The sequence below is a fragment of the Odocoileus virginianus genome, chromosome 25 (assembly GCF_023699985.2).
Source record: "Odocoileus virginianus isolate 20LAN1187 ecotype Illinois chromosome 25, Ovbor_1.2, whole genome shotgun sequence".
Classification (NCBI taxonomy): domain Eukaryota; kingdom Metazoa; phylum Chordata; class Mammalia; order Artiodactyla; family Cervidae; genus Odocoileus; species Odocoileus virginianus.
In genome coordinates, this window is record NC_069698.1 from 9,982,748 (window position 1) to 10,009,798 (window position 27,051).

The window sequence follows — 27,051 nt, forward strand, 5'->3', positions numbered from 1 at the left end:
AGTGGATGGACAAAGATAGACCATGCCAGCACTCATCGAAAGAGATCAGAAGAATTATACTAACCTCAGAGTAGGGTTCAGAACAAGGAAAGTCAGAGATTAACAAGGGTATCACAGGGTCTTCCTTGGTGATACGGTGGGTAAGAATCTGCCTGCCCAATGCAGCAGGTCAATCCCTGATCCAGGAAGATTCCGCATGCCACAGAGCAGCTAAGGCCGAGAGCCTGTGCTCCACCAAAGAGGCCATCAGTGAGAAGCCTGCACACAGAAATGAAGAGTGCCTCACCACAACTAGAGAAAGCTCACACACAGCAACAAAGACCCAGTGCAACAAAAAATTAATTTTAAAAAAAAAAGGTATTTTACATAATAATAGAAGGGTCAATTCTCCAAGAAGACATAACAATCTTTAACATGTATGTACCTAACAAGAGAAAGTCAAAATATGTAGGGTAAACACTAATAGAACAGAAAGAAAAAAATTGATGAATTCAGAGTTGCAATTAAAGATTTCAATACCCCACTATCAGAAACGTACAGATCTGGGACTTCCCTGGTGGTTCAGTGGTTAAGACTCTGCACTTCCACTGTAGGGGAACATGGGTTCGATCCCCTCGTTGGGGAGCTAAGAACCCACATGCCACACAGCATGACCAAAAAAACAAACAAAAAATAGATGTGGATAGAGCTAATAAGCAGAAAGTCAGTAAAGACTTAGTTGAACTCAAGAGCCCCACCATCAACTAGATATGATGGACATCTATAAACCACTTATCCAACAACAGAAGACACATTCTTTTCAAGCTCACATGAAACATTCACCAAAATAGACCATAGTCTGGGCCTATAAAATATACTATAAAAAACTAAATAAAAATCATATAATGTCTGCCTTCAGACTACAATAGGATTAAACAAGAAATATGGAATTGAAGACAGAAAGATAGCTGGAAAATTCCAAAATACCCAGAGATTAAACAACACATTTCTAAGTAACACAAGGGTCAAAGAAGAAACATCAATAAAAAAAATTACAATCTTTTTAACTAAAATAAAATGGAAAAACAACTTTTCAATATTTGTGGATGCAGTGAAAGTAGGCCTCAGAGGGAAATTTACAGCCCTGAATACACATTATTAGAAATGAAGATCTAAAATCAATCTCTTAAACATCCACCTTAGGAAGCCAGAAAAGCAAATCAAGTCCAAAGTAAGCAGAAGAAAAGAAATTACAAATTAGAGTAGAAATCAATGAAACTGAAAACAGGCAATCAATAGAGAAAAGACAATGAGACCAAAAGCCAGTTTCTTGAAAAGATCAATAAAATTGATAAGCCTGAAGTAAGGCTAAGGAAACAAGACAGGACACAAATCATTATTATCAGACATGAAAGAAGACACATCACTACAGATCCCATACACATTAGAAGGATAATCAAGGAACACTATAAACAACTCTACACTCACAAATTTGATAACTGAGATGAAATGGACTAGTTCCTTGAAAGACACAATCTGCTAAAATTTATGCAAGAAGAAACAGATCATCGGAACAGGCCTATAACCTCTAATAAAGAAATTGGATCAATAATTAATGACCTTTCAAAACAGACACCACCAGGCCCAGGTGGGGTTCACTGATAAATTCCATCAAATATTTAAGAAAGAAATTGTAGCCATTCTCTACAGTCTCGGTCAGAATACAGAAGTAGAGGGAGTACTTTCTAACTCTTTCCAGTGTTACCCTGACACAAAAACCAGACAACGACGCTATAAGAAAACTATAGACAAACTTCCCTCATAAACATAGATGCAAAATCATCAACAAAATATTAACAAATCAAATCCAACAATGTGTACAATGAATTATACACCATGACCAAATAGGATTTATCCCAAGTATATATGAAAGTACTTTAATAGAATTCCAGGGCCTCCTAAAGACTATGATTTACACTCTCTTAGAAATGGTTCTTAATCTTCACTTTGGCCTTCCTGCTCAGAAGACAAGACCTTAAAAGCACGTCAGTCTTTTCTAGTTTGGACATTAATTGTCATTTATATTGTGACATTTTGCTCTACACACTGTACAGTACAATGGCTTTCTAGTATTTTGTATCTCAAAATTTTATGCTCTGTCTCTAAAATTCAGATGTTTAAACTGTTTTCTTATTAGTGAACAGATCTGCCTGTTTAACAATAAAGTTTTATACCCAAAAAAAGACCTCACATTAGAGCCTCGTAAAATTTAAGAGGTAAAGAAAAAAAGTTCTTCTGTCTTCCAGAAAGAAGAACATTACCAATAAAAAATACTTTTAAATAAAAAAACAAAAATGAGATTGGCATTAGCCTTGTCTTTTACCCCACAGGACGCTAGAAGACTGTGGAGCAAAGTTGTAAGGTTCTAAGGGAAAAGGGTTTTGAATACAGCATTCTAAACCCAGATATAAATCAAAGAGGGCAAAATAAAGACCATTTCAGACATGTAAGCTTAGTTCCCATGTGCCCTTTCAGAAAAACATTATTTGAAGATTTAATCTAGTAAATTGGAAAGAAAAATCCAAGGAAGTGAAAGACATGAGGCAGGAACTTAATGAAAACCAAACTCAGAACACAGCTGGGCAACAGGTCAAGATAATAATCAGTGAACACCGAAACAGGAAGACAGAGGGCTCTGAGGGGGAAAAAAAATGCCCTGAAGAAGCAAATGGATTCAACAAATTATATGAAGGAAGATCCTCATGATATGCTATAGAAGGTGGTATTTCCTCTCATCAGGGAAAAAAAAAAAAAAAAGGCAATTATCCCTCCAGAAAAAGCAAGAAGAGGTATAGGAAAGTCATGGTTAAAATATAAAGCAAATTAAAATGCAGCATGAATAAGCAACTGATGTACTGCGTAAAAAGGATCCATCTGACCTTGATAGTTGGGACATTCTCCATCAAGAGATAAAGGTTTGGTTTCAAAGGATCATGTTCTATCCTGGGTAACATTTACATGATCATAATAACACCGCATTTTTTTTTAAGAATAAGAATCAATCCATAAAGAGTGTACATTATCCTTAATTATAGTTAGAGCAATAAAACTAAAGATTACAAAGCCTGATGATGCAGAAGTAATATGATAGCTAACAGGAGTCAAATGTAACATAATGTAGAAGTGCCCTTCTTCTTCACTTACAGGAGGAAGTTAAGATGTACTATCTAACACTATTCGGGAAAGAAAAGGCCTAAGTACATTATTTAATACACAGCAGAAAATATATTTTACAAATTTTAGAAAGAGAGTGACAGAAAGTGTGAGTCAGCAGAACTCATCTCTCATTATCTTTAATAGGGACAGCAACATCAACCAACATCCACTAAGCACCTAAGTGCCAGACACTCTTCTGAAGACTTTATAAAAATCTTTTAATACAATGTTTAAATTATCCCATGTGGTAAGTCTTGATATTAGGCCATCTGATAGACAAGGAAACTGAGGCAAAGAATGGCTTGATAATTTGCCCAAGGTCACACCGGTTATCAACAGCAAACCTGAAGCAGAACCCAAGCAATCTGACTTCAGTCTGTGTTTTTATTTAACCACCCACACTGCACTGTCTGATGTGGAAGGGTCAGCAGGTACAGTGTAAAGCTGACAAATCAAGATGTAACTATGCAGTGTGTAATCAGTGCTAACCACCCACATAATTACAAACAAGCAGTTACATCCAAGAAATTACACTCACTCTGAAGACTGGGGAGGAATTTCAATTATGTACTTAAGTACTTATGTACTCTCTAGTCTTTCGAGTGTTTTATACTTTTCATTAATTATTTCCTTGATAAATAGAAGGTGGTTGAACAAATGAACAGGGAAAATAATTATGTACCTCCAATACTGTGACCTATAAGGAATAAACATTTGGTCTTCATCCACAGTTCCTGGCCCACAGCTCCCAAAATCCTTAGACTTTTAATGATAAGAGAAATGGGAAATCTTTTGCTATAATATTTGGTTTTGTGTCCAGTTCCTAAAAACTCTTTCGAGTCATAAAGGGGAATGTGTGTCCTGTTACTCCTAACAAGCCCTTTCCCACCACAACGGGGCTCATGTTACTGAGGTGGCTTTTGGAAAATACCTCAGGATGGGAGCTGGTTGTCAGAACTGACCGTGATAAGAGGGTTGGAACTTTCAGTTCCACCCCGGACCTCCAGGAAAGGGAGTGTGGCTGCAGGCTGAATCAGTCACAAATGAATCAAACATGCCTATGGAACGAAGCTTCATAAAAACCCAAAAGCATGGGGTTTGGAGAGCTTCCAGCTTGGTGCACACTTGGAGGTTCAAGGAGAACGGTACATTCAGACCATGATGGCACCTTTATGCCCCTCCCATACACCCTGCCCTGTACATCTCTTCCTCTGGCTGTTTCTGAATCACAGCTTTCTGTAACAGACCAGAAACCTTTTTCTCTCCTATTTTTAAGTTTAATTGAGGTATAATACACATACCATACAATTCACCTATTTAAGTGAACAATTTATGAGATTTTTGTGTATTCATAATTTGGATAGCCATCACCACAGTTATAGTATTTTCATACCCCCAAAAGAAACTCTGTACACATTAGCAGTCAATCCACATTTTCACAAACCTATACTCCCATCCTAGTCCTAGGTAACTACTCATCTACTTTAATAGACCAGTAATCTTGTAAGTAAAATGAGTAAAGTGTTTCTCAGAAACTGGTCAACCACATGTAAAAGAATGAAACTAGAACACTTTCTAGCACCATACACAAAAATAAACTCAAAATGGATTAAAGACCTGAATGTAAGACCAGAAACTATAAAACTCTTAGAGGAAAATATAGGCAGAACACTCTGACATAAATCACAGCAAGATCCTCTATGACACACCTCCCAGAGTAATGGAAATAAAAACAAAAATAAATAAATGGGACCTTATTAAACTTAAAAGTTTTTGCACAATGAAGGAAACTATAAGCAAGGTGAAAAAGCAGCCTTCAGAATGGGAAAAAAATAATAGCAAACAAAACAACTGGCAAATAATTAATTTTCAAAATATACAAGCAGCTTATGCAGCTCAGTACCTGAAAAAGGAACAACCCAATCAAAAAGTGGGCCAAAGAACTAAACAGACATTTCTCCAAAGAAGATATACAGATGGCTAATAAACACATAAAAAGATGCTCAACATCACTCATTACTAGAGAAATACAAATCAAAACCACAAAGAGGTATCATCTCACGCCAGTCAGAATGGCCACCATCAAAAAGTCTACAAACAATAAATGCTGAACGGGGTGTGGAGAAAAGGGAACCCTCTTACACTTCTGGTGGAGATGCAGACTGGTACAGCCACTATGGAGAAGAGTGTGGAGATTCCTTAAAAAAACTGGAAATAGAACTGCCATATGACCCAGCAATCCCACTCCTGGGCATACACACCGAGGAGACCAGAATTGAGAGAGACATGCATACCCCAGTGTTCATTGCAGCACTGTTTACAATAGCCAGGACACGGAAGCAACCTAGATGCCCATCAGCAAATGAACAGATAAGCATGTGGTACATACACACAATGGAATATTACTCAGCTATAAAAAAAAAAAAAGAACGCATTTGAATCAGTTCTAATGAGGTGGAAGCAACCTAGATGTCCACCGGCAGACAAATGGATAAGCATGTGGTACATATACCCAATGGAATATTACTCAACTATAAAGAAAGAACACATTTGAGTCAGTTCTAATGAGGTGGACGAAACGGGAGCCTATAATACAGAGTGAAGTAAGTCAGAAAGAGAAACACCAATACAGTATATTAATGCATATATATGGAATTTAGAAAGATGGTAACGATGACCCTATATGCAAGGCAGCAGGGGGGACACAGATGTAAAGAACAGACTTTTGGACTCTGTGGGAGAAGGGGGTGGAGGGACGATTTGAGAGACTAGCATTGAAACATGTATATCACCATATGTAAAACAGATCATCAGTGCAAGTTCCATGCATGAGGCAGGGCACTCAGAGCTGATGCTCTGGACAACCCAGGGGTTGGGGGGCTCAGGATGGGGAAACACATGTGCACCCATGGCTGATTCATGTTGATGTGTGGCAAAACCACCACAATACTGTCATGAAATTATCCTCCTATTAAAATAAATAATTTAAAAAAATGTTTCTCGGATTTCTGTGACCTGCTCTAGCAAAATTAACTGAAGCCAAGGCAGGAGTCGTTGGAACTTCCAATCTACAGCTAGTCATTTAGAAGCACAGGTCACAACCTAGTCTGGTGACTGGCATCTTAAGTAGGGGGTGGAGGGGGAGTCTTGTAGGACTAAGACCTTCACCTGTGGGATTAGATGCTATCTTCAGACAGTGTTGATACCAAACCAAATGTGGGCCTGCTCGCCCGCTCACAATAAAGCCAATCTACTGTCATGAGATTGCGGGGAAGGAAAATGCAGTGTTTATTGTTATGGCGCCAGACTAGGAGTCCAGGGCAGCTAATACTCAAAAACACCCCAACTCCCAGATGGATTTCAGGGAAGAATATTTAAAGGCAAAGTGGGAGAAGGGAGTCACAGGGGATGTTATCAGCTCATACACAATTCTCTGATTGGTTGATGGTATAATAGCAGGGTGGTGTCACAGTGGTTAACATTATCAACCTTCAGGCTCCAGTAACCCCTCGGTCATCAAAAAGTCAACTTTTTCCATTTGGAGGGGGTTTTAAGCAATCTGTAAAACAGCTCCGGAATGCGTATCAGATTGTTACACATGTTATCCATGTATTTCAGGGAGGAACTAAAAATTCTGTGACTGCTACCTGGCTGATTTATTGCTTAAACTGTTACCAGTTCTCCTGGCCCAGCAGTTACTTCTATCACTATGTGTTCAAATCCTTTCAATCATTAATTCCTGGGCCAGACTTCTGTGACTCAGCGAAGGCCAGGAAGACTACAACTTTTCTGCAGACAGGAAGTAGGCAGAGGCCATGAGGTGGCGGGGTCTGCCCAGGAAGGCCCCGCAGGGTCCTGCTCAGTTACAGCGACAGAACTGATTAGAACTGCAGGTCACGCTGCTGGTGTCCAAGAGTCGCCTGGTGTACCCTACACACACGGGAAACTGGACGCAGAACCTTTTTAGTTACCTAACCCAGGAAACTGCTTCTTACATTATGCAATAAGTTAAACTGCAAGAGAAAACAAAAGGAAAACAAAATCAAAAATTACTCTCAACCTATTACCCATTACAAACCACTTAAACAAGCCCTCAGGCTCCCCATCTATGCCAAACCACTTCAAAAGGCTATGCAAGGTCAACGTAATCTCAAACAAGGTACAAAATAATCCCAAAATATCGACGGGTTTTTAATGATGTTCTTAGATTCTGTACTTCTCTTTCATTCTATGTGTACATGCAGATGCTCTCAACTGGAAGAAATTTCATTAGGCTCCTCCATTTTAAAAGAATACACAGTATTATTTGTTTATTGAAAAGGATAATAATGACTTTGAAAATGTTTCCCTAGCAGAGTTGATATCAGCATCATGATGTGGCATAAGACATTTCCTCCATTTTTGTCCCCCTTTTTAACAACAAATGTGGCATCCACACAAAAACAAAACTGCCTCTGTGGGAACTGTGGGATGCAGCACCACATGCGCAGGGCCCTAGCTGGAGTCTTGCCTACGTGCGTATCTAGTAACAGGCAGATAAACCTTGGGGCTGTGAGCACAGCCAGCAAACCTGTCCCAGACCCTCCTGGCCACAGTCAGGGAGACCCTGGAGAGTGGTGACCCAGGAGAATACCAAGGGATGAGAAAGAATCTGTAGAAATTCAGCCTTCCCAAGGAGGAATTCCAGAAAGAAAGAAAAAATATAAGTCTGGATGAAGCTGAAAGGGTAAGAGGAACTTCGCCAGCACTGCCCCTCCCCCAACACAACAAGCCCAAGGCTATAGCACCCAGTAGCATCCTCATCCAAGAAGGATTAGGAGAGTGGCCAGTGAGTGCCCACTGCCCCCCGCCGTGAGAGGAACCCATTTAACTCAGCAGCACCCTGAGGACTAAAGGGGGACCTCCATGACCCCAGGGAGGGAGGGCTTCAGGAGAGAGGCAGGTAAGAACATCAAAGGGCACCGAAGGGACACAGTTCCTGCTAAGGGTGCTCGGGACTTGGGCAGGAAGTCCGCCCACAAGCCTAATGCCTCAGCCAACAATCTTGCAACAGAGCCCACGGGCACCCCCAGCCCTGTGTGATAAACCCACACCTCCGCACACCCTGCAGCCAGCGGCTCCTTGTGTATGCTGCCAAATGAGGCAGCGAGTGAGACTCTGTAAACAGAACACCATCAGAAAAACAGACCCGTTTCTCTGGGCAAGAGAGAAACTCAAATTTAAGCTATTCTGTCTCTTTCTGGAAAACAAAAGGTTAACAGTGGCTAGCCTGGTGGGTCTTAAGAAAAGCTTAAGAATTTTGTCACAAGAAGCAAGATGTGGAAAGTAAGTGTGTACCCATGTGAGGGCAAGCAAAACACACAGCTAAAACAGGACTGATGAACATTTTACCCCATCTGAAGGGAACCAGTAAGACAGGAGAAGGTGTCTGCTACTTCAAGCCTGAAAGCAGCAATGCAAATGTACAAGGAACACAAGGAATCAAGGAAACACGTCATCACAAAAAGGTAACAATCATCCTCCAATAACCAAACTCAAAGGCACAGAATTTAGCCTTTGATAAAGAATTCAAGATAGCTGGCTTCCCTGGTGGCTCAGTGGAGTCTGCCTGCCAATGCAGGAGATGCGGGTTTGATCCCTGATCCGGGAAGATCCCACATGCCACAGGGCAACTGAGCCCGTGCACTACAACCTCTGAGCCTGCGCCCTAGAGCCCAGGAGCTACAACTACTGAAATCTGCAAGCCAAGAGCAAGTGCTCCGCAACAAGAGAAGTTCCTGCAATGAGAAGCTCATGCACCACAACTAGAGCGGCCTCACTCTTCCTGACGAGAGAAAAGCCCTCACATTAACAAAGGCCAGCACATCCAAGAATAAATCAATAAAATTAAAAAAAAAAAAAAGAATTCAAAATAGCTGTTCAGGGAAACTCAATGGGCTAAGTTATAACAAAGACAGATTTTTTTAAAAATACATGAATAAGATCTGAAATTTACAGAGGAAGAAATCATAAAGAAGAAGCAAATGGAAATTCTGGAGCTGAAAAATTCAATGAATAAAATGAAAAATGCAATAAAGAGCATCTATAACAGAAGAGATCAAATGGAAGACTGAATAAGGGAGCAGGAACTCTGAAATGGCCCAATCAGAAGAGAACACAAGAGAAAAAAGAATGAAAAAAAGCATAGAAAGCCTACATGTTCTATGGGATGCCACCATGTGTACAAATATTAGAATAATCATGGTTTGAGAGAGGGAAAAGGGGGGGGGCAGAGAGATTATTTAAAGAAACAATAGTTGAGAACTTCCCAAATCTAGGGATATACTTGGACAACCAAATTAAAAAATCTAATAGATCAACCTATTATCTCTATGCAAAAAGATCTTCTCCAAGACACATTATGGTGAAACTGTCAAAAAACAAGTATAAAAAGAAAATCCTAAAAAAGCAGCCAAAGGAAAAAATATTCTATAAAAGAATGCCCATTCGGCTCTCAGTGAATTTCTAAACAGAAATCTGAGTTTGATTCCTGCTTGGGGAACTAAGATCCTGTAAGGCAGTGTGGCCAGGGTGGGTGCGGGGGGTAAATGGAATCAAGTGTTTTTAACAAAAGCTGAATTCATAAAAACATAGAATAGAATGGTGACTACCAGAAGCTAGGGAATGGGGAAACTGGGGAGATACTGTTTAAGGGTACAAACTTGCAACGGGTCTATAGATAAATCCTGGAGATGGAAGGTACAGTATAGTGACGATAGTCAACAAAAATGTATTACTGTATCACTATAAGTAAGTTTATGTAATAAACTTCAAAGCTGCTAAGAGACAAGATCTTAACTGTTCTCACCATAAAAGAAATGGTAATTAAGTGACAAGAAAGAAGAGCTAGCTAACACTGTAGTGGTAATCATACTGCAATATACAAATGTATCAAATCAACACATTATACACCTTAAACTTACACAACATTATATGTAAATTATATCTCAATTTTTTTAATTGCAGGTCTTTTATTCTTTTTCTTAATTTATTTTAATTGGAAGCTCATTACTTTACAATATTGTAGTGGTATTTGCCATACACTGACATGAATCAGCCATGGATTTACATGTGTTCCCCATCCTGAACCCCCCTCCCACCTCCCTCCCCTGGGAGGGTCCCATCCCTCTGGGTCATCCCAGTGCACCAGCCCCGAGCACCCTGTCTCATGCATTGAACCTGGACTGGCGATCTATTTCACATGTGATAATATACATGCTTCAGTGCTATTCTCTCAAACCATCCCACCCTCGCCTTCTCCCACAGAGTCCAAATGACTGTTCTTTACATCTGTCTCTCTTGCTGTCTCACATATAGGGTCATCGTTACCATCTTTCTAAATTTCAGATATATGATTTAATATACTGTATTAGTATTTTTCTTTTTTTACTTACTTCACTCTGTATAATAGGCTCCAGTTTCATCCACCTCATTAGAATTGATTCAAATGCATTCTTTTTAATAACTGAGTAATATTCCATTGTGTATATGTACCACAGCTTTCTTATCCATTCATCTGCCAATTATATCTCAACTTTTTAAAAACAGGAAAGGTTCCCTTACCTTTTGATTACCTTTTAGGAAATGTCCCAGCCTCCCTCTCCTTTTCAGCTCTTGTGAGGCTATGAGAAGACACTGAGAACCAAACCACGTGCTGTGTGCTCACAACATGCCCCCTCCTCCTTTGTTTCTCCTCCTTTCCTCTCCCACAGTCACTCTCGTTCCTTGGAGAGCCACAAGCTGCCAATTCAAGACCAGAAGACTGACCCATGCAGCCCAATCCAAGAATCACCATACACTTGGTGCTGCTCACCTGAAATGTGAGTCTTAGTCACTCAGTCATGTCCAACTCTTGTGACCTCATGGACTGCAGCCCACCAGGCTCCTCTGTCCACAGGATTCTCACGGCAAGAATACTGGAGTGGGTGGCCATTTCCTTCTCCAAGGGGATCTTCCTGACCCAGGGATCACACCTGGGTCTCCTGCATTGCAGGCAGACTCCTTACTGTCTGAGCCGCCAGGGAAGCCGAAGTCACCTGGATTTTACTTAAAAAGAGGGACTTCTCTAGTGTTTCAGGGGCTAAGGCTCCAAGCTCCCAATGCAGAGGAGGGGCAGACTCAATCCCTCGTCGGGAAACTAGATCCCACAAACTACAACTAAAGATACCACAGGCCACAACGAAGACTGAAGATCCCTCAAGCCTCAACTACGACCCAGTGCAGCCAAAACGAACGAATACAAGAGAATGCGAAACGGTCAACTTGCTTCATTTTCCTAAATGGTAACTCTATTCTAGGTCAATGTCAAGGACAACTTCAAGGTCTGCCATATTTTAAAATTCAGAGCCCAGAGGAAACACCAGCAGTCATTCCTGGAGCCACTGTAAGGTGTGGACTGGAGTGAACCCGATGCTTGCCTGTCCCACATTGGTTTCACTGCTATTTACTGACCTGTCAGTTCAGTTCAAGGGCGGGCCTGACTGTGCAAAGGATAATCCCAAGTGACTGATTCAGGAATGGGCCTGTGACCCAGTTGTATTCTATGAAAAGCTGCTGGAGGATTCTGAGGGATGCATGCACCCAAATTCAGACATCACCAGTACTCTGGGAACAACTCTGATTTTACTTGCCAATGAAAAAAACTGTATCTCAAGCTGGACATGTGTAAGAAAGCAACTACCTGCTGCTGTGCAGAAAGGTAAAATCCAACCATGAAAGTGGATGCCATAGATAATGCATGAAGGAGGGCACAGCTGAGAGACTTACAGAGAAAGGGAGTCTAAACTATGTGCAACCTACCTCCTGACTTCTATCCTAAATGAATATTATTCCTTAATATTAAAGCCAGATTGAATCAGCCTTCTTTACTTGCAGCCAAAAGCCCTAAAACACTGGTACTGTTTTCATAATCAGAAAACATATATATTTAAAATACCAATAAATAAGGAAAAAACAAATACAGGCAATGCTCAATAAGAGTTTATCGGAAAAATAACAAGGAATTCTCCCTACAACCTTCTGCTAGATATCAAAACATATACTTCCTTCTCATATATGATATGAGAGGATGGTTTCTACCTACATCACTCTAATATCCACTCTAATATCTAATATCCAGGTAGATTATATATCTACCTATCATATCATATCTACCTTTCTGCCACTCTCTTATAAAGACCCACATGATTATATTGGGCCCACCCAAATAATCCTAAATAATATCCTTACCTCAAGGTCCTTAAATTCAACTTGTCTGCAAAGTCCCTTTTATTAGACAACATATTCATAGGTTCTGAAAATTCAAACACTGACATCTTTGGGGGCCTTATTCAGCCTACCATTTATACCAACATGACATTCAGAGACTTAGAAATTCAGAAATCTGTGAATTTATTATAGTAGTTGTTCTATTCACAGTCACCTCACTAGAGGGGTTTTGCTTGCTTGTGGGTTTTATTTGTCCCTATACTTATATAACTGAATTTGACCAAATCTTAGGAAATGTGGGGATTGTGTTGTGATACAGCTGAGATGGAGCAGGCAAGAAGTCTTAGGATTTGCATTTTTCATTTTTCAAAAGCCCCATGAATTATTTTTAATATATTCAACTTTCATTCAATAAATATTTATTAATGTTTCAGAAGTGGAAGAGCTTAAAGTATCTAATCACATGTTGGAAAACTAAGTAAAAATGTAATAGTTGTGACAAACGAAATATTTCTTTCTTGAATTGCAAAACACTCCCCATATACAATATAAAGAATACTAACTTGAAAGTGGAACAAAACGTGAGGAGACCTGTTACCAATGGAAAGATTATTTGCTGCATTCAATATTTGTGTGTTTCATTTATCTTTTTTTTTTTCTATGTACCAAACGCTTTATTCATCGGATCTCAACATCTCAACAGAATTCCCAGCGTAAGACAGACACTATTCTTCCCCGGTTTGACCGAAAGGAGAAACTGAGGTTCGGCGCGGTTTCCCTAGATCGCACCTCCCGAGAGGCAGAGTCTGGACGCGAACCCACCGCTACCCGACTCCCATACCATGCTTTTCCGCAACGGCGCCGGGTAGCTAGTCTGGAAAGCTGAAGCATGCGGGCACGAATCCGGCCAGGTCCAGGGGGCGAGAGTGCCGCCGCCGCCCCCCAGCAGCCGGTGCCCACACCCGGCCGGCCGCCCAGTAGCTCGCCCGCGCTGACCCTCGGGGTCCGACTGGACACCGACTCCCTGCTACCGTAGCGCAAGGCCAACCCTGCACCCAGAGCCACACAGCTGGGTGTCCCGGCTGCCCGCCCCGCGGGCCCCACGACCGCGGCGTCCAGATCCACGCAGCTTGCTGGAGACGCCGCCAGCTCCAGCGGCCCGAGTGACTTCCAGGCTGCCCACTTCCAAGCCGCTTCACACGAGGCCTCCTGGGAACTCTGTTTCATTTGTCTTAACCAGCTCTGAATGTGGCACATTTGAAAATGCCTTTTCTCCCCTCATCACCATAATGGCTAATTTTCTTATGTTATATTTTTAATTAAAATTGAGTCTGTACTTTTTAGAAAATGCTCAGATACTCTAATTGCAAGCAAAATACAGTCACCATCAGAAGCCTAGGATGGAACCAGGGATTAAGGGATGGCAGATGGCCAAGCCTTTCCCACTCCCCACCCCACACCGCAGGCATCTTTAACTATTAATGTCACAGTAATAAACTGAATGGTTTAAAAGTCATGACAACATTCTCAGCCTGGACAAGATGACATCTTTAGACAAGGCAAAGTGTTGCACCACACTCCACAAAAAGATCTGTTTATATAATCTTTAACATCAAAACTGTCCTACATCATTTCTTACTTGCCACCTCCCTTCTCCATTATTGTTTGGTTTGTGTTCACAGAGACAGATGGAGCTGTGAGTGAACATTCTCCAAAAGTTTCTAAGAACCACAGCAGGACTATAAAGAGGGTTTCTAACAATAATTCCTAATATTCCTTTCTGACTGCAGTAACATTAATGATGTGGACTATGGCTTATCCATGGAGAAGGAAATGGCAACCCATCCCAGTATTCTTGCCTGGAAAATTCCATGGACAGGGAGGCCTGGTGGGTTGCAGTCCATGGGGTCGCAAAGAGTTGGACAGGCTTGAGCACCCACGAATGAATGGCTTACCCTCTCAAGTCTCTCCTTCTCCCTTTTCCTACCCCCTAGGCATCCGAGACCTCCTGGACATACACAACCATCTTCTCTATTCTTACACCCAGGCTGTTGAATGTGGTAAAACACACACCCTCACAAAACCAAATGCAGATAAGCAACATGCACACCTGTCCCTCTATCATCCTGCAGGATCAAGCTCCATCCCCCACTCCCATTCTTTCAAGCCCATCTGTGCCAGTCTTCTGGGCATCACCCTCCTCCCACCTTCCACCTCCCTTCTAGACAAGAACTCCCTCAGTGTCTCACCTTCCAGCAGTAGATGTATCGACACTGCCACCCATCATGACAACCTCCCCTCTTACGTCAGGGGAAGGAACACACCTCCCCGTACATAGCTGATAATAAAATGATAACAAGAACACATGAAACGCGGCCCTCATCCTACATCATTATGTGCCCCGTCTGTGCTCTAGGCCCCATCCTCTCCAGCTCCCCTTGGTCCATGAAACCTTCTCTCCAGCTCAAGTCTTTCCTTCAGTTTCAAGTCTCCCAGACTTCCGCTTGCAACCAAGAGAGAGAAATGGTGAGGTTTACTCTTCCACCTGAAACAGTGGTTCTCCAGACACAACACGTTAGACAACAAAAGAAATGATGCCTGAAAGATGGGGGATAAAGGAAATGATTCCTATGACTGATTGCCCTTTGCTGACAACCTGAAAGATCGGAAATACAGGAGATGATTGCTCTGAGTGTGTGCCCTCTGTGGACAGCCTTGAGCATCTCCAGCCTGCAGCAGCAGGCCAGAACCCAGCAGGAGCCTGGCAAACCCCCTAAATGGAGGAGATGGCGCTGAGAGTCCTCAAGCTGATTAGAATCCATAGGAAAGTAACAGGGGAAGAGACCTACACACAGAGAAACCTCAGGAGATCTGCAGAGAGGCCTAAGTAAGAATTCAGCAGAGAACTAAGGAGCAGACGTGTGTAAGCAAACTCCCGGAGGCCGGGGAGAGACTCCTGAAAGGATCAAAGAGACCAGTAACCTGAACTCCCACGGGGCCGGGGTGTTGGACAAACAGTCGGAGCACAGCAGAATCCAAAGAGCAAAGAGATACCAGAATTAACTCGGACCTGTCCCCTGAGAAGTACCGCAAGCCAACCAAATTAAAACAACAGCATCATTTTAGATAGGAAACACTCCATAAAGTTCGGTGATTCGTGAGTTCATGAAGGGAATGTTTAGCAGAGAAGGGAAACGGGGACTATTACTAAATACCTTCTCGGCACGAGGCGCTGTAAGGGTTGCATAATATGTGGTCCCCACCTTGAGAGCCACACACAGGCTTTGACACACTCATCATCCACCACCCCCGCCGCGGGTCCCAGCAGCTCGGGCGGCGGGAGGAGCGACCGCGGTCAGGCTACTCAGCTCCGCGAAGGCTCTCGCCCGCCCCGCCGCCACGATGCCGGAGAGGAAGGTCAGCCCCGCCGCCACGATGCCGGAGAGGAAGGTCAGCCCCGCCGCCACGAAGCCGGAGAGGAAGGTCAGCCCCGCCGCCACGAAGCCAGAGAGGAAGGTCAGCTCCGCCGCCACGAAGCCGGAGAGGAAGGTCAGCTCCGCAGAGGGGCGGCGAAGGAGGAGCCCAAGAGGAGATCGGCGAGGTGGTCACCTAAACCGGCTCCTGCAAAAGTGGAAACGAAGCCAAAAGAGGCGGCGGGAAAGGATAAATCTTCAAACAAAAAAGTGCAAACAAAAGGGAAAAGAGGAGCAAAGGGAAAAGAGGCTGAAGTGGCCAACCACGAGACTAAAGACTTGCCTGCAGAAAATGGAGACTAAAAACGAGGAGAGCCCAGCCTCTGAGGAAGCAGAAGAGAAAGAAGCCAAGTCTGATTAATAGCCACACACTCAGTCCTGTCAGTGGTCCCTGTCTCCCTTCTTGTACAATCCAGGGGAATATTTTTATCAACTATTTTGTAAATGCAAGTTTTTTAGTAGCTCTAGAAACATTTTTAAAAAGGAGCGAATCCCACCTCATCCCATTTTTTAAGTATAAATGCTTTTTTTTTCTTTTTTGCTGGTTGTTTATTTTTTTGTGCAACCAGAAAATAGTGGGATATTGGATATGGGAGGCTTTGATTGTCTTGGGTGTCAGCTTAACATTCCATAGATGGGGGGGTAGCTTTTATATCCTATAATACAAAAGCATACTAAATGGCAGTTTGGAGTCGGTTGTGCATTTAATGTCTTGAACACTTTAAATTACTTCTCTTCACATATTGTTTTGGTAGAATTATTTCCTACAGCAAACCACTTTTTGATCTTGGCTCTCCTGGTCAGAATTTTGTGCACTATACTATAACATCTTTGGTCTTGGTAGTCCAGTTTTCCTAGTAACTTGGTTAATGTGCTGTGAACAATTGACAATTTGGGTATATAGTGTATATGACATTAAATTGGGAATCAGTGGGACTTATGATGTAACAACATATTTGAAGATATTGGTACTTGATATCCTGTTAAGGAAAGTTTGCTCCAAATTTTAAGCTGGAAAGTCACTGGAATAACTGTTAAGAATCACAACTACATGATATTTTAGATTTCTGGTATGTATGTAAAGAATTGTATACAAATTGAAATGTCTGTGTAGTGATCCTCAAAACAACCAATAAAATCTCAGTTATAAAAGAAAAAAATAAATATATAAATAAAACACTCATCATGAACTCCCTCCCCTGAAAATCTCCTTCATTTTTTTTCCAGGAGTTAGATAAAAGGTCCCCTCCTTGAAAGGCTTTCTTTCATCACTCTAAAGCTACTGAACTGTAGTGTTGGAGAAGGCTACTGAGAGTCCCTTAGACTGCAAGGAGATCCAACCAGTCCATCCTAAAGGAAATCAATCCTGAATATTCATTGGAAGGACTGATGCTGAAGCTGAAGCTCCAATACTCTGGCCACCTGATGTGAAGAGCCGACTAATTAGAAAAGACCTTGATGCTGGGAAAGATTGAAGGCAGGAGGAGAAGGGGATGGCAGAGGATGAGACGGTTGGATGGCATCAATGACTCAATGGACATGAGTTTAAGCAAGCTCTGGGAGATGCTGAAGGACAGAGAAGCCTGGCGAGATGTGGTCCATGGGGTCACAAAGAGTGGGAGACAGTAACCCACTTTCTTTTCTCTATATGGTATGTCTCACAATTTCTTATTATCATTTATTATTATATTTTATGCTTACTTATAACTCATATTTTCTCCCATGCACATTTAGAATATAAGCTATTAGAACAACAGTGAAGAAATCCTGCATCCTTGGCAACTAGCACAGTATATAACCATGGAAGGCACTCGAATACTTACTGAATAAATGAAAACAAGAACTGTGAGCAGGAGTAGCTCCCCGATGGTCAATATTTTGCAGATCCCCTAGCCCCAGAGCCCCCGATGTGGCTCCCTGACTTACGAAGCAGCATGCTGAGGGCTCACCTCCACCTGAGTGACACTGATGACCAGCGCCACCACCATCAGCGCTGCGAGCAGACAGCAGGACAGCCGCAGTCTGAAGACGCTGATCCACATTGTCGGGCTGTGTCTTGATCACCCATGGCCGACCCATGGCTTCTCTCACTCCTCAAAACTCCATGTCTTCACAGATGGCTAACAAACACATGAAAAGATGCTCAACATCGCTCATTATTAGAGAAACGCAAATCAAAACTACAGTGAGATAGCACCTCACACCGGTCAGAATGGCCCTCACCAAAATGTCTACAAACAATAAATGCTGGAGAGGGTGTGGAGAAAAGGGGATGCTCTTGCACTGTTGGTGGGGATGTAAATTTATACAGCCACTATGGAAGACGGTATGGAGATTCCTTAAAACACTAGGAATAAAACCACCATATGACCCAGCAACCCCACTCCTAGGCATATACCCTGAGGAAACCAAAACTGAAAAAGACACATGTATCCCATTGTTCACTGCAGCACTATTTACAATAGCTAGAACATGGAAGTAACCTAGATGTCCATCGACAGATGAATGGATAAAGAAGTCATGGTACATATACACAATGGAATATTACTCAGCCATAAAATGAAATGCATTTGAGTCAGTTCTAATGAGGTGGATGAACCCAGAACCTATTATACAGAGTGAAGTAAGTCAGAAAGAGAAAGATAAATATTGTATTCTAATCATATATACAGAATCTAGAAAAATGGTACTGAACAATTTACTTACAGGGCAGCAGTGGAGAAACAGACATGGAGAACAGAGTTATGGACATGGGGAGAGGGGAGGAGAGGATGAGATGTATGGAAATAGTAACATGGGAACTTGCATTACCATATGTAAATTAGATAGCCAACGGGAATTTGCTGTGTGGCTCAGGAAACTCAAACAGGGGTCTGTATCAACATAGAGGGGTGGGATGGGGAGAGAGATGGGAGGGAGGTTCAAAAGGGAGGGAATATACGTATACCTATGGCTGATTCATGTTGAGGTTTGACAGAAAACAACAAAATTCTGTAAGCAATTATCCTTCAATAAAAAAATAAAAAAAAACACGTCCTTGCTTTTCTGAGCTGCAGATGAGCTTTCAGTCTGATCTGCTGCTTTTCTGCCTCGTCTCATTAAGAGTTCTTTGTATAGAAGAGCAACTGGTGTGGATTTAAAAAGCACATTTTTCTCCAAAGGATTCCTTCAAAGAGGAGAGATGAGCAAACAGATCACCAGTTATGACAGCTTAGGGTGGAGTAAAAGGAAAGACACTGTACTTCCTCTTCCCTAACCTCATCCAAGGCCCAGAGGCGTAAGAGAAAGCAAAGAGCCAGAGCACAGTAGGAATTACTCCACGTTTGGACAATTTACTCAAACCCAGCTCCAGGTTTTCATGTAAACAGAGATATTTCTCCTGCTTCCTATTTATGTTTTAACTTTAAGAGAGCAAAGAAGAACATCTTCAGATTCTTAGAGATTACAAAATTCACGTGTTAATTTTCTAAAGAGGTCTAAATAAATAAAATCACTTCCCTTTCCTTACAGCTTATATTTTATTACATTACTACAGTAATTATGGGCTTCCCTCGTGGCTCAGTGGTAAAGAATACGCCTGCTGATGCAGGAGATCCGGGTTCAATCCCTGGGTTGGGAAGATCGCCTGGAGAAGGAAATGGCAACCCACTCCAGTGTTCTTATCTGGGAAGTCCCATGGACAGAGGAGCCTGGTGGGCTACAGTTCATGAGGATGCAAAGAGTTGGACAAGACTTAATGACTAAACAACAACAAGAGGAAAACCTGTGATTTTCTAAGGGGTTCTGGGATTAGGTGCAAACCATTCTGATAACCTCTGGAAAACAGGAATGCCATCCCTCTGGATGGCAAGAGACAGCAAACACCCTTTGGGTTTCTGGCTCCCCTGCCCCACAGGCAGCCCTGATGCCCCCTCAGTTAGGTAACAAGGCACAAAAGGAAAGACACCCGCCCTAAGTTGCAGGAGATGAAAGCTAAGCGTGAGGAGTCACAGGTCACCCTAAGCCTTCATCACACCTGCTGAAGGCAGAGGACCTGAGAGCAGGCTGCTCCTAACTATTCTTCCATGTAATCATTTCTAAAATGCTCTCCCCAGTTGCTATTATGATATAGGTAAGCAGTGAAGATGCTAGTATCTTGTTCCCAGCGACGATTTCCATGGAAAGCAGGGCAGAGAGGTCAAGGTGAAGAGGGTGCATAATCGCAGTGCAGAGGGCCTCCGGATACCTCAGCTGCACCAACACTCCCCCCTTTTGTGTTGGACCTGGCAAGCCCCCTCTTCCCTCACTCCCCTGCTCCTCCGATCTAATCTGTTCCCATTCCCACACCACAAGGACAGACAACACCCCTTCCTCACCCCAACGTCATAAAGGAAACGAGGCTAAGCTATTCCAATATGCTTTCCATCCTCAGAATTCCCACAGCACTTACTTTTTCCACTTCTCAGCTGATGTCTATATTTGTATGTCTTTCTAGTCTCCCAAACTATACCAATAAAGACTATATAAAAAAAAAAAAACTATATATCAAAGAAAAGCAACTTAAGGATAACAATGTACCATACTTTTTGATTCCTTACCAGTACTCAGCTCTTTGCAGGATATATGTTGATTCAACAATCCACACAATGAATAATTATGGAGGCCTAGGGCTTCCCCGGTAGCTCAGTGGTAAAGAACCCACCTGCCAATGCAGGAGTCACGGGTTTGATCCCTGGGTCAGTAAGATCCCCTAGAGAAGGAAACGGCAACCCACTCCAGTTTTCTTGCCTGGGAAGTCCCATGGACGGAGGAACCTGGTGGGCTACAGGCCACGAGGTCACAAAGAGTCAGACACAACTGAGCAACTAAACAACAGCTGTGTATTGCACACTGTACCAAGTGCCAGAAATCCTCCTGGCAAAGCTTACACTCACATTAGGTAAAAGGTATTTCCCTCCTAAATTAAAGAGAAATAAATCTCCCACTCCTGGCCACCTCCACAGAGACACCAGGTAATGTGAAAGACTGTACTTAAGCATTTCATGGCCTCCCAACACCAGCCCCTCTCCAAGACCCAGCTACCTACCCACCCTGAAATGCCCAAAGATTCTAGGAAGGAAATGACTGAAATAAAGGAAATAACTGTCACCAGGGCCCCAACTGCTCCTCTGCAGAAACCCTTCTCAAGGAGTTGGCCATAAGAACCACAGGTTCCCCTGATGGCCAGAGGGAGAAGACCAAAGATGACACTGCACAGGAGTTCAACTGCACCACTGCAGCCGGGGTCTATGTACTGCACAAGGGCCAGGAGTCCAAAGGATGTCAGTATGGCTCAAGCTGGTCAGAAGCAGGACAGCAATGGTGCAGAAGGATGGTGAGGCCTGGAGACTCGGAGCTAAAGGAACAAAAGGCCTTACAGGCAGTAATGCAAATATGCAAGAAGCCCCTCACAGGCAGGGACTTCTGATGAAAATCCTCATGGAGGGTCACGCCAGGAAAAGACCTACTTCCTGCTACAAGTAAGTGGAATGCTGACACTGAAAGATCCATCTGTATACCTAAGTAGATACAGCCTGCGGTGTACTAGCCAGACCGCTCTTTAAAAAGACATATACTAAAATGTTGATAGTTGTCATCTTTGGGCAGGTTTTGTTTTTCTCATTCATCTCCACCAGGAAATAGAAATCACAAATATAAAGAATCAAGCTGGTTTCTAAAAGTAATAATTAAAAAGAAGCCATAGGAGAAATAAGGCATTAAATCAGATACAAGAAAACAAATTTAAAATGAAAGATTCCGAAGTAAAAAAAGAAATCTCTAACAGATTTTTGGGGTTTTCCTACAAATATAAAACCTAGGCATTAAAAAAAAAACCAACAAAAAAACCTAGGCATTATAATAAGAAATCTACTTGCAAAGAGAGCAGGAAAATATTATTTGGCATCTCAGATTGCCTTAGAATTGAGTAAGAACAATAGTGTTAGATAGGAATGACTCTAAAAAATTTCCAAGATCAAATCCAAAATAAAAATATATAATTGACTTTAATTTACCTTTTTTTTTTTTGGAAATTTCCAGTTTCCAAGAAGAGCCACTATTGAAACTAAGAAATCAGGGTTTACTTTCCTTCCAGTGTAAAGTCTGAACTCAAACAATCGTGAGAGCCTTTATTCTTTTCTTGTCACATTCGAAGCACGTGTTGATGTTTTTCATTTCTATACCATTCTTCCTGCTGCAACAGAGATAAGTACATGAAACACAGGTTAAAGATACTGAAAATGAAGTAAAGGAAAATATATATGAAATCAAGAATACAATTTTAAAGCAAGAGATGTACAACTTCAGTACAAAGTAGTGGGTAGAGTAAAGATAGGAACATTTCCTTTCCTGGCACTAAAAAAAAAAAAAAAAAGACCTGGCTATTTATATTCACAAACTTACACAGAGCAAACTACTCTCAGATCTGAGCTGAAGGTCAAAACCTTATCAACAGCAATATAATTGGAAAAAATATAAATCACAGATAAAACCTTTGTACGTTTTTGTGTTATTTTTTTTTTTTCAATTTTATTGAAGTATAGTTGATGTACCATGTCATGTTAGTTTTGGGTATACACCAAAGTGAATCAGTTATATATATACACACAGCCACCCCTTTTAAGATTCTTTTCCCATAAAGGCTTTACATTACATATAGGCTTTACATTCCCATATAGGCTTTATTCATTACAGAGTACTGAGTTCCCTGTGCTATACAGCAGGTCCTTATTTTTCTTAAACATTAGAATAATCACGCACTTCAGTGCTCCATCCTACCACTAGAGAAAACAAGACGTATTGGACACATCTAAAAGTTGTGATCACTCCATGAGGACTCTCAACTTGAGCACTTCTGTTTCCAAAGCTCTCTGAAGTGTTAGAACACAGTTACTCACGCTTCATACATATGTTCAGAGAACAAGCAAAAAGTGAAATCCATGGTCTGCTGGGTCTGTTTTGTCAAATTTTGATTAAGACTGTTTACGTGCCAAACTAAATTCCTTATGACCTGTGGCAAACCTATACTGGCTGCCATTAGTCCGAGGTACTGGACTTCCTTCCACTTCTGCTTTAGGAAGTCAGATACCTAGTGAAAAGTGAAAGTGAAAGTTGCCCAGTCGTGTCCGACTCTTCGCAACCCCATGGACTGTCCATGGAATTCTCCAGGCCAGAATACTAGAGTGGGTAGCCTTTCCCTTCTCCAGAGGATCTTCCCAACCCAGAGATCAAACCCAGGTCTCCCACACTGCAGGCGGATTCTCTACCAGCTGAGCCACAAGGGAAGCCCAACCTAATGAAAAGCCGGCTTAAAACTCAATATTAAAAAAACCATGGTCAAGGTATCCGGCCCCATCACTTCATGGCAAATAGAAGGAGAAAAGGTGTAAGCAGTAACAGATTTTCTCTCCTTGGGCTCTAAAATTATTGCAGATGGTGAATGCAGCCAAGAATTTAGAAGATGATTGCTTCTTACATTGAAAGCTATGACAAGCCTGCTACTGCTGCTAAGTCGCTACAGTCGCATCCGACTCTGTGCAACCCCATAGACGGTAGCCCACCAGGTTCTCCCGTCCCTGGGATTCTCCAGGCAAGAACACTGGAGTGGGCTGCCATTTCCTTCTCCAAATCTAGACAGTGTATTAAAAAGCAGAGACATTACTTTACCAACAAAGGTCCATACAGTCATGGCCATGGTCTTTCTGGGAGAAGGAAATGGCAACCCACTCCAGTATTCTTGCCTAGAGAATCCCATGGACAGAGGAGCCTGGTGGGATGCTGCCCATGGTGTCGCCAGAGTCAGACACGACTGAAGTGACTTAGCATGCATGCATGCATTGGAGAAGGAAATGGCAACCCACTCCAATGTTCTTGCCTGAAGAATCCCAGGGACAGAGGAGCCTGGTGGGCTGCCGTCTATGGGGTCACACAGAGTCGGACAGGACTGAAGCGACTTAGCAGCAGCAGCATCTTTACAGCAGTCATGTACGGATGTGAGAGTCAGGCCATAAAGAAGGCAGAGTGCCAAAGAACTGATGCTTTCAAACTGTGCTGGAGAAGATTCTTGAGAGTCCCTTGGACTGCAAGGAGATCAAACCAGTCAAACCTAAAGGAAATCAACCCTGAATAGTCATTGGAAGGACTGATGCGGAAGCTGAAGCTCCAGTAATCTGGCCCCCTGATGGGAAAAGCTGATTCATTGGAAAAGACCTTGATGCCGGGAAAGATTGAAGGCAGGAGGAGAAAGGGACAACAGGATGAGATGGTTGGATGGCATCACTGACTCAAAGGACATGAGTCTGAGCAGACTCCGGGAGATCGTGAAGGATAGGGAAGCCTGGTATGCTGCAGTCCATGGGTCCCAGAGTCAGACATGACTTGGCAACTGAACAACAATGACATCTGACTTCCTACTCCCATCTCACTTGGAATTACAATCGTCAGTCACACAAATGAAATACTTTAGTACTAAAAAGAAAATGAGGCAGCAACTCCACACTCTAGAGGGCAAATGTTCTTAGAGAACCATTTCACAAAAGCAGTGTATTACTGAACAAGCACACATTCAGTTTCTGGGACAGTCCTCATCCTAAATATTCTGACCTGCTAGCCACATAAATGTACTTATCAGAGCAAGATATCTGGAAATAGAATTTGGAATACAAGGACACCCATACAAAAGACAACTTACACGGGATATACCTATATTTGAATTGTCCTAGCTCAAACTCTCCAAAGAGCAGCTGTATTTCATAGGGTATTGAGTAAGACTGAAACTTAACAAGGCGATGTCTAGAGAAAAAACTGGAGACTCATACAAGACCATGAAAATGATGGGTCAACCAAATGAGATCGTCCTTGAACAAAAATGAAGCAGGGACAGAAGTCTGCACAAGGACAGACATCTACAGGACTTGCTTCCTGATTTCATTCCACAGACCCCTTTCTCTCCCACGTACCCCCACTTCACATGCCCAAAATGCTGATTCACCTAGGCCTTCTCTTCTCCTTTTAAAGCAGCACTAAAGCTTTCATAATTCCCCGGGAGGTGGGGGGGTGGTGGTGGGGGTAACCACAGGACAGAGAAGTACACAAATCAAATAAGTCACAAAGCTACATACGCTGTAAGAAGAAAATAGGGCATGTTTTTAATGCCCTATTAAAACATGGTAGTCCTTAATCTTGCATGCCCATTAGTATCATCTGGAAGCTTATACAAATACCAGTGCTTGCACAACACTCCATCAACTGGATCAGAATCCATGGGAGTAGGGCCAGAGAAACAGCTTCTTATTTAGGGTCTGCAGATAATTATAATACACAGCCAGGTAGGGGAATCACTGGTATAGAGTGGCCAGAGGGTGCCATTTGTACCAATTGTCAGGGACGGCCTTTCTGAAATGATGTTTCGATTGTAACTTACATCGTCCCTCCAGGACAATTCGATTCTGGGGCAATGGGGACAGCCAACCCTACTTCAGTGACATGTCCCTTCATTTTCTTTCTCAGAAACAAATAATAGCACTGTATTAGGCCCAGAGAGGCTGTGAGGATAACAGGTACAAAGAAGGTATTAAACACAGTCAAAGGAAAGCGGAGCCCAAACGCTATGGAGGAACACTGTGCTGTTTTACTATGTGGATTGAGACAATTGATTATCACGGTCTGGGAGAGCCGCCAGCTTCAAACACACGCTGATGTTCCAACAGATAATTAACCCCAGTAAGGAGGGGGACCCATCAGAACCGTGTGCTCCTTTATTTTTAGGAAATGCGGCAACAATCCTCCCTTAGAATAAATAACGAAAACAAGGGAAATTTTACAATTACAAATTTTGTATGAATCCTGCCTGAGAATCCCACTTACCACCACCCTGGTGGTCTTTGATCAAAGCGACAGGCCAGGCTGAGTCTCCACATCACACCTTGTAAAAGTCACACTCTATCCAAGCGACCTAAATCTGATGTCCCAAAACGACAGTAAAACCAGAACAATCCAACGCCAAAAGGCAGCTGGGGCTCAAAGCAGCGATGAGACTGGAGTCAGGGGCTGAGAAGGGAGCCGTCTCCAAGTGTTCGGTTCTCGCTCAGAAAAGGTGTCAGGGGAAAGGGTCTCCAGCAGCCCCCAAGTCTGGGCTCCGCCGCGCTGCAGCAGCTCCCGCGGGTATTGCGGCAAGTCTAGAAAGCCGAGGAGATGCTAGCGCCCTGCCCCGCCCCGGGACCGGCTGCTGCTCGAGCTACTCCGGACCAGCCCCAAGTCTACCGTGCCTTGGGCCGGAGGCTCGCGTTCCAGGCTCAGGTACCCCAGCCATGACCCCAGGGGCTGCAGCTCGTCTGCATCGGGCCGGGAGCTCGGGAGCCAAAGCGCGGAGAACAGGGTCTTAGCAGCCGAGAGGCGTCCGGGAGGAGCCAGGCAGTGGTTCGCTCGGGCGGCAGGGCCCATCCCGGCGCCGGGGCACAAGCCGCAGGCCGGCACTCACCTCCATCCAGGTCCGGCCTCCCGCCGCGCGCTCTCCAGCTGCTGGGGACCCGGACACCCCGCTCAACAGCCGCAGCACCAGGCCGCCCGGCCCTGGCTTCCTGGCCCCGCGGCGTCTCCTCACCCCCGACCCCCGGCTGCGATTGGTCCAGCTCTGGGAGGGGCGGGGCCGAGGATGCTGACTGACAGCCGCGGCCTCGGAGCGCGGAGCGTCCCCCAGAGCCGGGACGCAGAGGTGACCTCCGCGGAGCCCCGTGCAACTTTTGTCCCTCGCGAGGGCGTCCTGCTGCTGTCGCCTTTGATCTGAGCTCTGCCCACTATCGGGACCCGGCTCCTGTCGCCATCGGACATCAGAGTGTCCCAGGGAGCAACTGGAGATGCCCCTACTTGGGCCGTCTTTCCGCTCAGCGGCGCAATGTTTTGCTCCCTTCACGCGTTTGCCAAGCTCGGGCACAGAACAGGCTGGTCCTTGAATCTTCCCTTACTTGAAATTAGTCGACGTATTTTCTTTTTTACTCTCCTTGTACGTGACCTAGCGAAAAGGCCTGAATACTAACCACCACCACTACCACCCCCACCGAAAAAACCACTTCATCCTATTTTGGACTTTCTTCTAAGCCGTAAAACGTCCGCAGCAACTATG

The 27,051-nt window shown here is 43.3% G+C and overlaps 1 protein-coding gene across 3 annotated transcripts in view; it reads right to left on the reverse strand.

Annotated features, from left to right (window-relative positions):
- NXPE3 (neurexophilin and PC-esterase domain family member 3) overlaps positions 1-26,554 on the reverse strand; it is a 53,915-nt gene extending 27,361 nt beyond the window's left edge. Inside the window, exons 1-3 of one of the 3 annotated variants that reach the window (XM_070454953.1) lie at positions 26,410-26,554; positions 21,947-22,125; positions 17,864-18,034 (exon numbers count right to left, since the gene is read on the reverse strand). In XM_070454953.1, the coding sequence (XP_070311054.1) occupies positions 17,864-17,956 (93 nt within the window). In that variant the 5' untranslated portion in view covers positions 17,957-18,034; positions 21,947-22,125; positions 26,410-26,554. Of the gene's footprint in view, positions 1-17,863; positions 18,035-21,946; positions 22,126-25,796; positions 25,930-26,409 lie in introns of those variants that run through there. The other 2 variants (XM_070454954.1, XM_070454955.1) reach the window with 2 other exon arrangements.
- Positions 26,555-27,051: the final 497 nt, after the last annotated feature.